General features: G+C 53.8%; 2 protein-coding genes across 3 annotated transcripts; both read right to left on the bottom strand.

Annotated features, from left to right (window-relative positions):
* LOC131483318 (histone H2B type 2-K1) lies at nt 1-2260 on the bottom strand. Its single transcript, XM_058681250.1, is given in 2 exon segments — nt 1-237; nt 2132-2260. Coding segments are annotated over 2 exon segments (366 nt in total).
* Nucleotides 2261-5671: 3411 nt separating this feature from the next.
* ABCF2 (ATP binding cassette subfamily F member 2) lies at nt 5672-16524 on the bottom strand. Of its 2 annotated transcripts, none has more exons than XM_004594407.3 (15): nt 16369-16524; nt 15610-15811; nt 14193-14405; nt 13567-13749; nt 13165-13336; nt 11129-11224; nt 10379-10481; nt 9296-9391; nt 8998-9117; nt 8824-8913; nt 8419-8529; nt 7705-7767; nt 7367-7495; nt 6650-6853; nt 5672-5934 (listed from the first exon to the last, which is right to left on the bottom strand). In XM_004594407.3, exons 2-15 carry the CDS (start codon nt 15767-15769, stop codon nt 5797-5799), a joined length of 1878 nt encoding a protein of 625 aa, XP_004594464.1. In that variant the 5' UTR covers nt 15770-15811; nt 16369-16524; the 3' UTR covers nt 5672-5796. The 2 variants fall into 2 exon arrangements, with proteins under 2 accessions (XP_004594464.1, XP_058537231.1); XM_058681248.1 differs by lacking the exon at nt 16369-16524 and adding an exon at nt 16017-16071 and having other exon boundaries at nt 5679-5934.

The following is a 16524-nucleotide window of genomic DNA, read 5'->3' as shown; positions in this document are numbered from 1 at the left end:
TCACCTGGAGCTGGTGTACCTGGTGATGGCCTTGGTGCCCTCGGACACAACATGCTTGGCCAGCTCCCCTGGCAGCAGCAGATATATGGCCGTCTGGACTTTCCGTGAAGTCAGGGTGGTATGGCCCAAGTACTGGGCTAGCCAGGCAGCCTTGCCAGACAGTCACTCAAAGGTGTCATTCACAAATGAGTTCATGATGCTCAGGACCTTGGCTGAGATGCTGATGTCAGGGTGCGCCTGGAGAAGCAACAGCAGCACTGTTAGCAGCAGCGGGGAGGGCTCTGCCTGCACTGCAGAGCCTTGGCCCTGTGCTGGAGGTTCTGGGAAGCCAAGGGCGGTGGAAAAGGTCTCTTGGCTCATCTTCCCAAAGGCAAACAGACATGGAACTGGGGCAGGGGTAGGGAGTGTATCTGCTTTTTGACTATTATATCCATGCCTTGTTTTGAAAGTTTCTGAGGTGGTATCCAGGCCTGCTCTCAAGCTCCCTCTGTCAGCTCTGAATTTAACCAATGGAATGAGTTGCACAGGCATCTGGCCTCTCCTATTTTGAATGCATTTGCATGGTGTTCCACAGCATGAAGGAATTGCAGTTGCTATCACCATTCCTTTTGGTGGACATGGAGCACTTTCTTTACTCCAATAAACATATCTCCCAGAACATCCTGTGAGCACTCCTGAGGTGAGACTACCGGGTTAGGGCTATGTGCCTAGCCCAGCAAACGGTACCCATCGCATCCAGAGCAGGTGCACTCGGCTCAAGGCAGTAGTCCTGCCCCGGCAGCAGGAGGCCTGCATTCTGTGGCTGTACTATGTCATTGCTTCAAGGCCTCAATTCTCTCCTGTCACACAGGCTTCTGCTCTAGGAATCTCTACCACAACAAACAGCAGGAACCTAGTGACACCCTCTGATGTGAGCATAGGAACTTATCCAGGCATGAAATCAAAGAGAAGTGAGTGCCAACTCCCTTGCTGAGCCAGGCTCCTAACCGCCCCCCCGCCACCCTGCCCCAGCCACCTCTGCCTGCCACCACTGGCGACAGAGCTGCAGTTGTACTAGGCGTGTTGGGCCCCGTGCCCTCCAACTTCAGATCTCAGGCCTGCTCCACCCCACTCTCTTCAGGGCTCCAGTCTGTCTCTGGCCATCCCTGACCCCACAGGCCCATTCATTAAACTGCTAATAGAGTTCACACTGGAGCCAGGTGCCCCCATGGAACCTACTCTACCCCAAGGGGAGGATTTAAGGACAGGCTGCTTTGGATCAGATTGGTTTGTTGGGTACCCTGGTGCCCAAGAGTGCCTGCTAGTATGCCAGGTCCCAGAAGTAGCTGCTGCTCATGAGTGAATAAATGGTACCACAGGAAGGATGCTAGAGGCTTGCTCCTAGCAGGTCACGTGGCCACTATGGGCCTCCAGTTCTTCACTGGTACCATGGTAAGAGCCAGGCCAGTTCCTCCAGCAAGCCTTCCAAGACTCCAGGCCACTCTCATTTGTACCCCAGTATGTTCAGTGCCCAAACTCCATTAGCCTAGTGCAGGAGTGTGTTTTTTAAAAATATTTTATTTTTTAAATGGAAAGGCAGATATACAGAGGAGAGACAGAGAGGAAGATCTTCCGTCTGATGATTCACTCCCCAAGTGAGCGCAATGGCTGGAGCTGAGCCAATCCAAAGGCAGGAGCCTCTTCTGGGTCTCCCATGTGGGTGCAGGGTCCCAAGACTTTGGGCTGTCCTTGACTGCTTTCCCAGGCCACAAGCAGGGAGCTGGATGGGAAGTGGGGCCGCCAGGATTAGAACCAGCACCCATATGGGATCCCTGCGCGTGCAAGGCGAGGACCTTAACCACTATGCCATCACGCTGGGCCCAGGAAGTGTGTTCTTATCCTTAAGTTATATCCCACCTGATACCCCACACAATCATCCCAGTCGTTTTAATGCCATATAGACTCAGATCGGGGCAGGCAGCTTGCTTTGTAGGGTTTCTGCCAATCATAGGTGTATGGCACACTGAGACACCTCTCAGGTCACATGAGCCACCCCCGTGCCAACACTAAACTAATGCCAGCTTCCAGCCCAATGCCTTTTCAGGCCACTGGCCAGCACGCCTTCCACGGCCCTTGCGCCATGCCTCCTCACCTGCTTCAGCACCTTGTAGACATACATTGAGTAGGTTTCTTTGTGCTTGTTGCGCTTTCTGGACTTCCTGTCCCTGGAGCTCTGGCCCCTGTGGGCCCTGGACCACTGCTGCCCATGCTCCGTATTCATCTTCGTGCTGCCTAGAACAGCTTTCCCCATGCCATGGAGCCACTTTTACAAAGTCAGCAGCCCTGCCAGGTGGGGCCAGAGGCCAGCACCTGGGACAGAGGAGGTGGGAAGGGAGGGGCTTGGCCCAAATCCATCCAGAATGTGCTCTGGGTTAATCCTGAGAGACTAATTTATCTTTCTTCTTCCTCCCCCAGGCGATTTCCTATCCATCAATTAAGAAACCCAGCACCAGAACTTCCCCGACAGAACCAAATCCCAGTAAATCTACACCAATTTCACCCAACTCTAGAGAATCAACTCTGAGCTCCTGATGGCTCAGAGAGCTGGGCTTCAGGACTGAAGGCTCTCTGTCCCTCCCCAGGACTCCTGTGGCCAAGCTGGAGACAAGATTGGTTCACATTAAGCAATTAGGGGTGACCATAGGGCTGAGGTGGGCACAGCCCTCTGAGGGAGGGCTGCAGTCAGCCAGCCTCAGGGCATATGCGGGGATGCAAGGTTGGTCCTGGAGGATGGCTGGGATACAACGGGGAGGAGTGGGGCAAGGAGAAAGGACATGACAGGCAGGAAGTGGAATTAGGGCATGTTGAGTACAGGGTAGCTTGGACTGAGGGCAGATGGGGCAAATCAGCTGGACTCTGCCTTGTGGAAAGACAGAAGGAAGTCAGCAGCAGATAAAAAATGGATTTTTTTTTTTTTACAAAAAGCAGATCATGTGGGGTCCCTGCAAATGGGAGAAAAAAGCCACTGTGAATGGACAATGCTATTGTTTCACTTGGCACTCCATGTGTGAATATTCCATGTTTTTTTATTTTGTGATTAAAGAAACCTAGAGCAACGGGAAAAATGGGTCACTCACAGCAGGAGGTGGCTGCAGAAGGGAAGCCAAGCAGGACAGCCTGGCTCATGGAATTCACCTCTGCACCCAGTCTAGGACATCAGGTCATGCCAGGCATGGACACACCAAGGTGTTCTCAGGCAAGGAAGGTGGGCACTGTGGCACAGCTGATTAAACTTGGGACACCCACAGCCCACATTCCCGGTCAGTTGCCAGGCCCACCAATACCCCTGGGATGGGGGTCTTTTTTTTTTTAAGATTTATTTATTTATTTTTATTGGAAAGGCAGATATACAGAGAGGAGAGAAAGAGAGGAAGATCTTCTATCTGTTGATTCATTCCCCAAGTGACCACAATGGCCGGAGCTGTGCTGATCCAAAGCCGGGAACCAGGAACCTCCTCAGGTCTCCCAGGTGGGTGCAGGGTCCCAAAGCATTGGGCCGTCCTCTCCTGCTTGGCCAGGCCACAAGCAGGGAGCTGGATGGGAAGTGGAGCTGCCGGGACTAGAACTGGCGCTCATATGGGATCCTGGTGCATTCAAGCCGAGGACTTTAGCCTCTAGGCCATGGCGCCGGGCCCCAGACCTGTGTATTCTTCCATTATATATTCTCTGGGTGCTGCAGGCCTGTGCCTTGGCACCTCAGTTGCAGAGGTCTGAAGACCCTAACAGACCTCTCCTGAGGCAACACCATCCAGGTAGGCGCCCCCTTGGCTACAGGGGCAGATGCCACTGGCCCCTGATCCCAGCAGCTCGCTCTCCAAACACCACCTCCTGCTGAGGTGACTGCCCGCTCAGGCCACACTGCAGGCACACACAGGCAGGCAGAGGGGAGGGCAGCCTTTCAACAGGTGCTCTCGCTCCCTCTGCCCGGATAATGAGAAGCTGCCACCATTCCTCCCGCTCAGTGCCAGCCGCTCAGGAGACTTCCCTTCCTGGGAACAGTCTTCCTAGCTCTGCTTGAGTTCAGCACAGATTTCTGTCCTTTCACTGAGTCTTAGTGGCTTTCTTGTTCTGCGGGGGTTTAAGACAACCAGTTGGGACCATTTTCTCTTCCTATTTTTTAAAGATTTATTCATTTTTATTGTGAAGTCAGATATACAGAGAGGAAGAGAGAAGAAAGATCTTCTGTCTGCTGATTTCACTCCCCAAGTGGCTGCAACGGCTGGAGTTGCGTTAATCTGAAGCCAAGAGCCCAAAGGCTCTTCTGGGTCTTCCACATGGGTGCAGGGTCCCAAGGCCTTGGGCCATCCTCGACTGCTTTCCCAGACCACAAGCAGGGGGCTGGATGGAAAGTGGGACCACCGGGATACGAACCCGCGCCCATGTAGGATCCTGGAGCATACAAGGCAAGGACTTTAGCTGCTAGGCTATCATGCCAGGCCCCCATCTTACTCTTAGATATGCTCTAATGAGGACTGAAAAATTGTGGCCGTGTCTGTTTTCCCATAGGGATGGCTGCTGAGGGGTCAGAGAGGCAGAGCAAGGTTCGCAGACATGCCTCAGGCGTGGAGGTGCCAAGTGCTACTCAAGCTCACAGGAACCAGACGGGCTGCATGGTGTTGGGTTCACATTAAGAACGAGCTTCCTGCATACTCCAGGAGCAGCAGTGGCAAACACGAGCTCCTGGCCATTGCCATATCTCTGCTGCCTCACCAGATGGAACAGACAGGCCTGGTCTGATGCTCAGGCATCTGCACTTTGGCAAGCACTCCAACTGCAGTGGTGGCGGGCACAGGTGCCCACGGGAGAGCTCAGGCCGTTTGGGCAAACAAAGTGCTCAGAATAGAGGTGCTCAACGTGCAGGTCTTAGGCCAGCAATTGCAGTATCTGCTCCCACCGACCCCCCAAGAACTTGTTGGAACCGTCAATCCTGGCTTCGTCCCAGACCTACTGAACCAGAGAGAGGCAGGAACCCAGGAAAGCCCACAGGTGATTCTGATTTCTGTGGAAGTTTGAGAAAAGGTGTGATTCCAAATCCGCACAAAAGGGAGAAAGTTCTCCCTGTCCCCAAGGAGCTCGACCTGAGTCCTCATCCATCCCGCTAACTGTCCCCCCACCCCCACCCTGCCAGCTCCTGTGGCAGGAAGTGAGTGCCTAGGAGGAGGCTGTGGCCTCGGCCTCAGAGAGCTGAGAAGGTAGGGACCATGGCTTCCTCTTTCTTTATTGGTCACTTTGTGGATGTCACGCAGGTCTAAAAGTTACACTGTTAAATATTTAAAAACCGACCAGGACCAAGACCCTGGCCCGGAGCTCCAAACCATAAGCAAAAAGGAAAGGTAGCAGCGGGCTGGGGAGTGTTCCTCCAACATCACCAAAACCCAGATCTTAAGCTCCTTCACAGTCCACAGCCAGGGCCCTGGCCCTGAGGCCAGCCCTCAGGTGCCTGTGGCTGCATCACTTAGGGGAAACCAGCAAGAGCTGGAACTGGAAGGAGAGGAAAGGGACAGGTGCTGTCCAGCTGTAGCTAGATAAGAGTGCAGCTGAGGAGGGCTGAGGGCCAGGGAAGGACGGGTAGAGGCAGGGAAGGGCCAGGGGAGGGGTCGGGAGAGGCCAGGGAGAGGCTAAGGAGGACTCAGGGAGAGGCAGGGAGCAGAATGCAGCAATGCAGGAGGGCGGCCCCAGGGTCTGGCCCGGGCAGCTGCTCAGGGGAGCCGCTCTGAGTCCCCAGATGGAGCTCCTGCCCCAGCCCGGCCATGGGGCTCACACGTTGTGGGTCCTCTTGGTGAGCTGGGGCTCTTCGTCCACCAGCTTGGACTTGAGATGCTCCTTGTAGGCCAGGATGTCTCCAGGCCACTTGGTGATTGTCTGCTTCTCACAGACCCAGATCTCCTGTGCAACCTAGAAAGCAAATCCTCCATTGAATCCTCGCCGGTCACTTTGTTCACTCCTCACTTCCACCTGAGGGGCTTCCAGGAAGTTCCACCAGCTTCCCAACCCCTGGCCTCCTGGTTCACAGTCTCTCAGTTCCTTGGGCCTTAGAGGCACAGTAGCACCCCCGGGGCCGCTTCCCGTGCAGTTCCCTAGCAGGGTCTACGGCTCATCAGAGGCAATGTGTGCTCGGTCTCCTCTTCCCCACCCACATCTTCTCCATGGTCTCACTCGGGTGTCAGTGCAATGATAAACAGCTTCGCCTCCAACCCTGCAGAGCACCACCCTGTCTAATCCAAGTCCTTCTTAGTGAAGTACTATTTTGCTACTGTGGAGTCTTGGCACAATAGTAAAACTTAACTACCCAACTCCTTCTGGGCCAACAATGCCAAGTTGGCAACATCCCCAGTGACTACTGAAGAATTATCTTGGTTAAGGCTTTCTTGTCAGTAGCCACAAAGAGCCATAAGGCCAGCCCTCATCAAGAGGTTCAGGTATGGCTTACACCCCTTCTCTGAATTCAGGAAATGGGTGTTATGCACCTGCTCGTGCCATAGCTTGCTCCACCCAACTACCTCCTAAGTGCTGTGTTGTCCCTTGCAGCTTGGCCCGTGCCACGGCCTGCTGCACCCAACCAACTCCTCAGCACTTTGTGGTGTCCCTCGTGGCCTGGCCAGGGCCTCACCTGCTGGATGAGTCGGAAGTCATGGCTGACAAGCATCATCCCACCCTCGAACTCATTGATGGCATCTGCCAGGGCATCAATGGTCTCGATGTCCAGGTGGTTGGTGGGCTCGTCCAGGAACAGCATGTGTGGGTTCTGCCAGGCCAGCCAGGCCAGACACACTCGGCACTTCTGCCCGTCTGACAAGTTCCGGATTGGGCTCACCTGAGTGCAGCCAGGGCACACACAAAACCTGGGATTGCGCCATGACAAAGCATACTCACCACTTCCCCCAACCCCTGGCTCCTCCACTCGATGACTGCCATTTTGCTTGGATCCAAGATGCCATGGCAGGATAGTGGTAGAGCCACAAGTCTAAGCTGGAGAGGGACATAGCTAGAACCCGGAGCTGTGCCTCTCTCTGGGTCAGCACTGGAAGCTTAAAGAACTGGAACAATCAGGCAGATGCTAAGTTCCAGAACTGAGTGTGGGACTTCTGTTCACTAGGATTCATGTTCCCTTGCTCGCAGGCACCACAGTACCTTGCTCCCTCCCCCGTTAACGTCCCATTACCTAACAGTCTAGAGGGATGCAAGGGCAGTGGGTCTTGGGGGTTGAACTCAAATGGTAAGACTGTGGGTAAACTCCCACACCTGGGCTGCTAGGGCACGGTACCCTGGCCCAGCAAGCCATGTCTGCCAGCTGGCCCGGGTTCTTTCCACACCCTGTCCTACTGACCTGCTGCTTCCCAGTCAGCCCGTATCGCCCGATGATCTTCCTCATTTCTTCCTTCTCCTTGATTTCTGGGTAGCACTTCATCATGTATTCCAAAGGCGAGAGATCCAAGTCCAGCTGCTCTTGTAAATGCTATAGGAAAAGTGGAACCCACCTAGATGGCACTGTGCCCTGCTTCCAAAGGGGCCCACTGTGTTACCCGCTAGAAAACACTCTACCTCTACCCCAGACACCTGTTCAGGATCCACAGAGGCAAGTGCAGGTTGTCTAGGCTAGAATTCCTGGGAATGGGGAGGTAGGGCTGGGCCTTGACCAGATATGGCCTCACCCCAGGTCTGTACCTGATGGTAACGCCCTATCTTGACGTGAGAGTGTTTTCGGATCATTCCATCTGTAGGTAGTAGCTAGGGGGAAAGGAGCAGTGGTCAGACATAGGCTCATAAAATGGAAATCTACATGGAAGCAGACATGGGCAGAGCAGGGAAAAAACCCACATGTGTACCTGGAACAAGACTCCTAATTTTCTAAGGAGAATCGCCAGAACCACCCAGGCTGCTCTAACACTTAGGAAGATGCACTGAGAGGCAGTGTAGCTTGGGGGTGCAGCACACACAACAGACTTGGCTAGTTAAGAAACATCTGCTACAGAAAATACTGCATCACAAAGTTCCTGCCTGCAGCGACAACACACATTTTCCAAAATAAAATCCTATCTCTACACCCATGTTCCTATACTCTGAATGCCTGGAAAACAGAAAATGCTGACACACACACACACACACACACACACATACACACTCTCTCTCTCTCTCTCCCTCCCTCTTTCCCTCACTGATTGTTCTCTGCCTTCACCTAGACAAAGCTGCCCCAAACCACGCTACTACACCGCTACGACACGCTGTCTCTCCCACCCCTGGGTTAACCCCTAGCCCCTCAACAGCTCAGTCACCGCCAGGGCTGGCCAGCCCTCTGAGAGTGGTGACCCCTGCCTAACCTCCATGACAGACAATCAAGTGCCCACTCCTAGAAGTAGCCACACCCCCTTGGTGCCATACCTCTCCTGTTAGCAGTTTCAAAAGAGTTGACTTTCCTGCTCCATTGGGCCCTACCAGAGCCACTCGTGTGTCGAGGTCAATACCAAATTCGAGATTATTGTAGATGCAAGGCTGAGGTGGGAATAAGAGAGACAAAGACATAAGGCTAGCATATGGGTCTAGTCTGCCTAGCTGGCCACCAGTTTCGGAGGTGAGGAGAGCAGAAAGGGAAGGAAGCATGCTCCAAGCAGCACCTCCCACAGCATCCACCCACCAACCCCACTGAGCAGTTCCCTTCCTGTCTTTGGAGGCCTTGGGGAGGCATCTCAGCAGCCACAGAACTGTAGGGGTTCCTGACAGCCAGTGCTCACTCTCCGAAGTACATCCTGGTTTCCAAACCATACATGAGCGCTGCTCTGAACTTACCCCATCTTTTGTATACTTGAAGCTCACGTTTTGTACCATAATGACAGGTGGAGGGATCTTGCCACATGGTGGGAAATAAAATGACAGTGTCTAGAGAGAAAAGAGGGAATTGAGCAGCCTGGCTCCTTTCCTACCCAGCATGCCTCAGGCTGCCTCATCCCCCTCAGCCCTCACCTTGTCGCTCACGACCCTCTCTGTCAGTCCCGACGCCATCATTTTCTGTAGCGTCTTCTCCTTGCTCTGGGCTTGCCGGGCCAGCTTGGCACTGCCATGACCAAACCTAGCAATATAGTTCTGAAGAAGAAAAGAAAGGGGGTGAAGCCGGGGGCAGAGTGTGTGGCAAGCACCACAACTCACCTTACAATCTAGGGTGGAAAGTGACAACTCTGACTTCCCGGTTCCTCCCCCCAGGGTCTCCCCACCTCCATGTGCTCTCCACCCACCACCCACCCAGGCCCCAGGGCCTCCCCACCTTCATGTGTGCGATCTGATCCTGCTCCCAGTGAAATCTCTTCATCTGGTTCTCCTCCAGCTCCAGCCGTGTCTTCACGTACTGATCGTAGTTACCCTGCAGGGAAAGGCAGCGTGGGCCACTTTAACCTGGGGCCTAAGCCAGACTTAGGGAGATGAGAGCTGGGCTAACTTAACCCTGACTGGAAGTGTATGCAGTAGTCAGAGCAGCTCATCCTATCCTACAGGGTGAAGTCTTTTTCTGTCCTGGGCCTCTTGTTTGGCCCAGACAGGACCAGAGCAAATCCTTATGTTAGCCAGGAAGACAGCCACAGCACAAGATGGTCACACAGGCACTCCAAGGTTCACCTTTCAACACCACCCCCAGAGGCTGATGCCCCACACCACCTACAAAGGCTGTCTCCAAGCAGGCGGCAGGGCAGGGGTGGCAGGCAGACCATTTTGATTTAGCACTGGAAAAACACTGCAAACTGCCAAGTTTTTATCTGGAAACACCGGGCTGGAAGGTAAATGTCCACCATGAAGGACTAACAGGCAAGATTCACACGGGGAGTTGTTGGCAAGCATGCAGCTGCTAAGAGTGAGGCTGATTCCCAGAGATACTCTTGTGTGAACAGGCCACCTAGAGTGCAGTGATCAAGGTTACAACAGTGTAAAGAGAAAACGGATCTGTGCATCTGTGAAAGTCTCTACTAGTGCCTGGAAGCACACAGAAGTTTCTGGAAGACTGTTACTAATACTACTCTGGAGAATATGGCTATGAATGAAGAGGATTTCTAGTTGTCGCTTTTTTGAAACTTGAAAAACTGAGGCCTAGCTCTGGGCTGAGACTATCACCACAGCCTCCTGTGCTCATGGAAGGATAGCCAATGTGCTAACACTTGTGGGCAGAGTTAAGGAGTCCTCCAAGAAAGCAGAGGGAAGCAGGGCCTGCCCTGGCACCATGTGCAGAGACTGCCAACCCACGGCCTAAGATCTGAAAGCAAAGGCTTTGGGACTGAAATAAAAACAGGCTGCAGGATTTCTCATGCACATCTTTTTAAAGGACAACTTGTGCGTGCAGAGGCAGCTGAGGCCCACTCACCGTGTAATACTTCAGTTTCTTGTTGTGCATGTGAATGATGTTGGTGCAGACACCATTCAGAAAATCCTGGGAGTGGGAGACGAGGACGAGGATGCGCTTAAAGCTGCAAAGACAGAACCTAATCAGAAGGCGCTCCAAGTCGGGAGACAGCTGCTAACAGGTACACAGGGAACCCTTTCCCATCCTATACCTAAGCACCCTTTGCACGCCCTGCCCAGTTCCTCAGCAATCATTTATGTGCTGCACAACTCATCTGTGAGTTCTGCACGGCTTTCAAAGTGTGCTGAGATGCTCAGGAGTCCTTAATCTGCTCTGATTTCCAACAGAACACAGTGTGGGGTATAACAGTATGCATAAACAAACACACCCATAAATGCATCTCCAACCGTGTGTAGGAAAAGCTGGAACACGCTAAAACATCACCCTGCTTTCCTTTTGGATCATCAAGGCGCTGAAAGCCTTGTTCCAAGTTAGCCCAGCATTCCTGGTCATTCAGTCCGTTGGCCATTGAGACCCATGGGCACAGGGGCCACCGTTCTCTTTGTCAGTACATCCTAGATGGGATGACCATTTACAAGACTACAAATTCAGACTGAATGAAAATACACCACTAGGCTGACTCCCTCGGCCCCAGAGCCCCACTGCATCTTCCTGCAGTTCGTTTCCTCGCTGCTTTACCCTTTCCTGTGGACTCGGCTGGACTTCCCCTTCCAGACCTTCCCGCCCCCACCTCCTCCAACGCTCCCTTACGTCTTCAGTTCTTCTTCCAACCACACACAAGCATCCAGGTCCAGGTGGTTGGTGGGCTCATCCAGAAGCAGCATGAAGGGCCGGATAAAGAGGGCTCTGCAGGACAGGACAGGACAGAGGCCCTTCAGCAACACAGGGACTGCATGAAACGGGCTGACTGCCTGTTCTGCAGTTCCCACCAGGCCTGGCTAGTCCTGCTATCAATCCTAGGTTCGAAACCTCAAAGTAAAGGGGAAAGATAGGTGATAAAGCAGCACTTAAGAATAGAGGTCAGGGGCTAGCGCAGAAGGTAAAGCTGCTGCCTGTGGTGCCAGCAGCCCATATAGACACTGGTTCAAGTCCTGGCTGCTCTACTTCTGATTCAGCTCTCTTACGGCCTGGGAAAGCAGCAGAGGACGGCTCACATCCTTGGGCCCAAACACACATGTGAGACCCAGAAGTAGTCCAAGCTTTTTGTTGGTCTAGCACTGTCCACTGCAGCCATTAGGGGAGTCTTTCTTTCTGCCTTTCAAATACATAAGTTTTAGGGGGAAAAAAAAGCAGATATTAAAAGGACAAAAGACAGCTCAGACCCAGAGAACTATAGTTTGGATATAAAGCTGTAAGTCCTTGAGTCTGTGAGACCTGGACACTGGTGTGGGCCTCCAGCACCAAGACAAAGGCTACAGAGGCAGTAACCCCTAGGGGACAGTGTTCGTGGGAGCTCTTTCTGCTGGGGTGTCAGTCTCCAGCAAGAAGACCAAAGAGTGTTCTTTCCTTCAACTGGGGAAACAAGAAAGCCAACTGTAGATTCCGGTTCCCAAGCCTGACAGCACTATACTTCCAGGCACTTGTTATCAACAGGATTCCTGAGCCCCTAGTGTCCATGTGGATCTGACAGAGGCTGGAGGCCGAGCTCTCCAAAGCCCCCAGGTGAACCAGAAGGGAGTTAATTCTTGCTAGCATGTAGAACGACTACTCCCATCTTCTAGGACACACACAAGGGTCTGGCCACACCAGAATCCCATACTGGAGTGCTTGTCTGAGATCTGGTTGCTATGCTTCTGATCCAATTTTCTGTTAATGTGCCTGGAAAGGTAGCAGAAGGCAGACCAACTGCCAACCCCGTGGAAGACCACGATGGAGTTCCTGGCTCCTGGCTTCCACCTGGTCCAGCCCTGGATGCAGCAGCCATTTGTAAGGTGAACCAGCAGATGGAAGATCTCTCTCTCCTGATGCTTTTCAAACAAATCTTAAATTTAAAAAGCTATATTGGGGGCCTGGCACGATAGCATAATAGTTAAGGTCTTCGCCTTGAATGCGCCAGGATCCCATTAGGGCGCTGGTTCTAATCCCAGCAGCTCCACTTCCCATCCAGCTCCCTGCTTGTGACCTGGGAAAGCAGTCGAGGACGGCCCAAAGCCTTGGGACCCTTCACCCATGTGGGAGACCTGGAAAGAGGCTCCTGGCTTCGGATCAGTGCAGCACCGGCCATTGCGGTCACTTGGGGAGCGAATCATTGGACAGAAGATTTTCCTCTCTGTCTCTCCTCCTCTCTTTACATTTGCCTTTCCAATAAAAATAAATAAATCTTAAAAAAAAAAAAGCTATATTGGTTACTTTCTAATCAGTAGATCAAGTTGTATCAATTCACTTTGAGGAGAAACTGGGGTAAGGAATTAACTAACAGAATGGTTACTCTAGAGAAATCTGCATTGGGTAGCTGTCCAACCTTTCACTGTAGCAAGAATTAGTGGCACCTTCATACAAAAAAGGTGGGAAAGTGAGAAAAGTAGCGAACTTAACCCCACCACTTTCCCTAGTGTTGTCAGGAAAACTTCTCACGGGATTCCTAACTCCTGGGCTGGAACTCTACACCAAGTCACAGGTGCTTCCAGGCAGGAAGCTCACTCCCCAGCCATCTGTCCCCTCACTCCCACCCACCCACCTCCGACCCCCCACTGACTGCACCTCCTGCTGCCCGGAGGTTGGCGGGCACCAACACTTAGTCCGGACAGGGGGAGCTGCGAGGAGTGGGAGAGGAGCGAGGGACTCACCTGGCCAGGGCAACCCGCATTCGCCAGCCGCCACTGAAGTCCTTCAGTTTCTTGCGCTGCATGGCAGGTGTAAAGCCCAGGCCGTGTAAGATACGTGAGGCCCGCATCTCGGCCTTGTCAGCATCCAGCTCCTCCAGGCGCTCATACAGCTCCAGGAGCTTTTCACACTCGGCTGCGGGCAGTGGGGGCCTGTGAGGCTCCTAAGGTTTGTCCCTGGGGACGCCAGCTGCAGCCCCCAGGCTGTGGGCAGTGGGGTCCTGTGAGGCTCCTGTGGCTTGCCCCGGGGTATGCCTGCTGTACCCCCCCAAAGCCCAGGCTGCGGGCAGTGGGGGCCTGTGAGGATCCCTGGGGCTCACCCCTGGAGATGACCGCTGCACCCCAGGCCCGGGTGCGGGGCCCTACCGTCCTCGTGAGCTAAGCGCTCGGCCTCCCGCTCCAGCATGGCCCGCTCTGTGTCCACCTCCATGACGCACTGCAGGGGGGTCTTGTCGCTGGGGGGCATCTCTCGGGTCAGGTGATAGATGTCGATGTGCTCCGGGATGGGCACCTCCCGCTTCCCGATGGCAGACAGCAGCATGGACTTCCCTGAGACGGGGCAGGAGAGGCCGCTGAGCCAGCTCCCTCCAGTCCCTGAAATGGGGGCTGCCACTTCTGGAGTACCCCCTTCCCTCCACTCACCCTAATCTCACTGACCCCACTCTTGGGATACCATTCCAACCTTTCTTCCAGTTCTTCACAACCTTCTCCATGAAGTCTTTTTCATTTACAGCAGCTTCACACACTACTACCCCTCCCACCACCTATTCCAGCACCTCCTGTCTGCGATTACTCCTGTGGGGCTCACTGCGTACAGCTCTGTCCTGCGTACAGCTGTACAGAGCTCACTGCATACAGCTCTGTCCTTTTCCCTGGGCACATCTGGCTCATCTCCCACCCACACTGCAAACACCTTGCTGTGCACGCAGCGGGGACTGAGTGACAGAGGAGCCAGGGGGCTCCCTCCCCACCTCTCCTGCCAAGAGCCTCACCAATTCCATTTAAGCCGATGAGGCCGTACCGGCGGCCTGAGTTTAACTCCAGTTTGGTGTCACTGAGCAGCTCTTGGCCGTGGAAGGTGAGGGACAAGTTGATGATGTGGACGTCAGTACTGTTGGGGTGAGAGGCCAGGACCCCAGTGACAGCTCGAGCAGCAGCCTTCTTCATCTCAAAGTCTTCCAGCTCCTTGGTCAGCAAATCCACTTCTGGGGACAGAAAAGCAGCTTGGGAAGAGGGGGCTGAGACACAACAACTGGGGCAGTTCTTACACACAGAGGTGGGTCCCGAAGGGCCTTGGCCCAGGTCACGCTGAGTGGAGCTGTGTGCCGTACAAGCCTTAAACGTCCGGTGTCACAGTCTGCCCTCACAGCCTGCTCTGAGGGCTTTTCCTTCGCGGTTTCATTTAAATCCTAAACCGCCTTTTCCCTTGTCTTGTCCTGTCACATCCCATTCACTTCCATCATTCATAACTTACCATTCTTCAGCATTCCGACCATGACCTAAAACTGCCCCTTGACCTGACTTCATCATGTTATCTTTCCTAAGAATTCTTACCTTGGAGCTAATTTCTACCACTCTACTGGCTTCACAAACATCTTTCTAACTTTCCTTTTTTCTGACTTCTTGTCTGTTACAATTTCTATCACTAATTATTCTTTCTTCTTCAAACATTTCCTTAGTATCTATGAAAGAGATCACAGAAAACAATCTCCCATGTCCTGGTACCTGCACTCAGAGATCAAACACACTAACTGAAGAAACAAATTAGAACATGAAAGGTCTAGAACACTCCAGGAAGGAGGACAGTGAATGCAAAGCCTGGCATTAGGTCTGACCGAGACAGCTCTGCTAACTTGAGCTGGGCCTTGAATGTCAACCACCACCGTGGTCACAGAACTCAACAGGGGAAATGCCAGGAAGTGTGGTGGTGACTCCTCAAGGGACGATGGGCAGTCTGGACGGAGCATATATGGTCAGGGAGCTAGAGCCGGAGGGTGGGGAAGGCCTGGAATATTCTCTGGCACACACTGCTATGTTTCTTCATCTAGACTGGCTAAAGTTATCAGAGGGCAGACTGAGTTTGTACGGCCCTTGAGACATGCTCAACGGTATTTCCTAAAATAACAGATTCAGTGTTTTCTGGGAGAGGAGATATCCACATCATAATTGAGAGGTTACTCTCCTGTTGCTATGGTCACTGTCTCAGCAGGAAGGGGGGTATAAGGAATGCAGCAGAGTCTGAGACACTCAGGACTCTGCTGCCAGAGAACTTGGAGCTCTGGCTCCTTTACTGGCACTCCTGGGGCTGCGTCAACTCCACCTCTATGGTTCCACAGCTCCACACACGCTCTCCATGGCCCCGGAGCTCTCGGGGCACGGCTAATTCTTGGCGCCCTGCCCTCCATTCACCTGTGCTCTCCCTGCCGTTGGCCTCCTCCTTCTTCTCCTCTGCCACCTGCGGCTCGGTGACGGCATCTCCGTTCTCTTCGTGTCCCTTCTTGGGCCGCTGTCGCGCTTTGGCTGCTTCTTTCTTTTTGGCCGCTTTCTTCTTGGCCAGGTCAGAGGGCATGGTGCTGAACTACAGGGCTGGCTTTCTCTTCTTTCAGGGAGCCTGAAAGAAGGCAAACAGACACCCCCAAACTCTACCTCCTGGTAAGAACGCCTGCACCTAGCTCCCTCCACCCCGGGCTCCCTCCACCCCGGGCTCCGTCCACCGCTCTCCATGGCCGGCCTCACTTTGGGAACACTCCTTCCTCCAGGGCCTCCACTTAGCGAACAGGCTCGGTCCCTCGGTAAAGGTACCCTTCTCCGGTTACCCCAAGACTTGGCACTTCGCACTCCAACCAGCCACCTCACTTCCCAGCTTCCTCTCTCGCCCGTGGGGGGAGGGGGGTCTTCTCTGCGTCGTCCCTGTCCTCCTGGCTGGCGGACCCAGCCTCTCCCCGTGCCACATCGGGCTCCCTGCCCCTGATGAGTCCTCTTAGAGTCTCCCTAGTCGCCACCCCCAGATCTGCCCCTACACCCCACCCGTCAGCTTCTCTCTCTTGGCCCTCTCTTTTCGCTCGCGGTCTTCTCCATCCCGTCCCCGTCCTTCCTTCCCCGTCTCTCCCGCCCGCTCCCTCACCGGCCGGCACCCTCCCCCGAAAAGCGATTCTTTCCCCAACTCACTGGGCCTCGCCGCTCGGCCTCTGTCGCAACAGAGCGGCTCCTTGAGCTCCTCCGCATGCGGCCGGCTCACGAGCCAATCACCGCCTCGACTGGCTCACAGCGCGCCGCCGCGCGGAATCCTAGGAACTGTAGTCCTCAAGTCGCAATGGCTAAGGT

Source organism: Ochotona princeps, chromosome 25, assembly GCF_030435755.1.
Source record: "Ochotona princeps isolate mOchPri1 chromosome 25, mOchPri1.hap1, whole genome shotgun sequence".
NCBI lineage: Eukaryota > Metazoa > Chordata > Mammalia > Lagomorpha > Ochotonidae > Ochotona > Ochotona princeps.
This window is presented reverse-complemented; position numbering and strand designations above follow the sequence as displayed.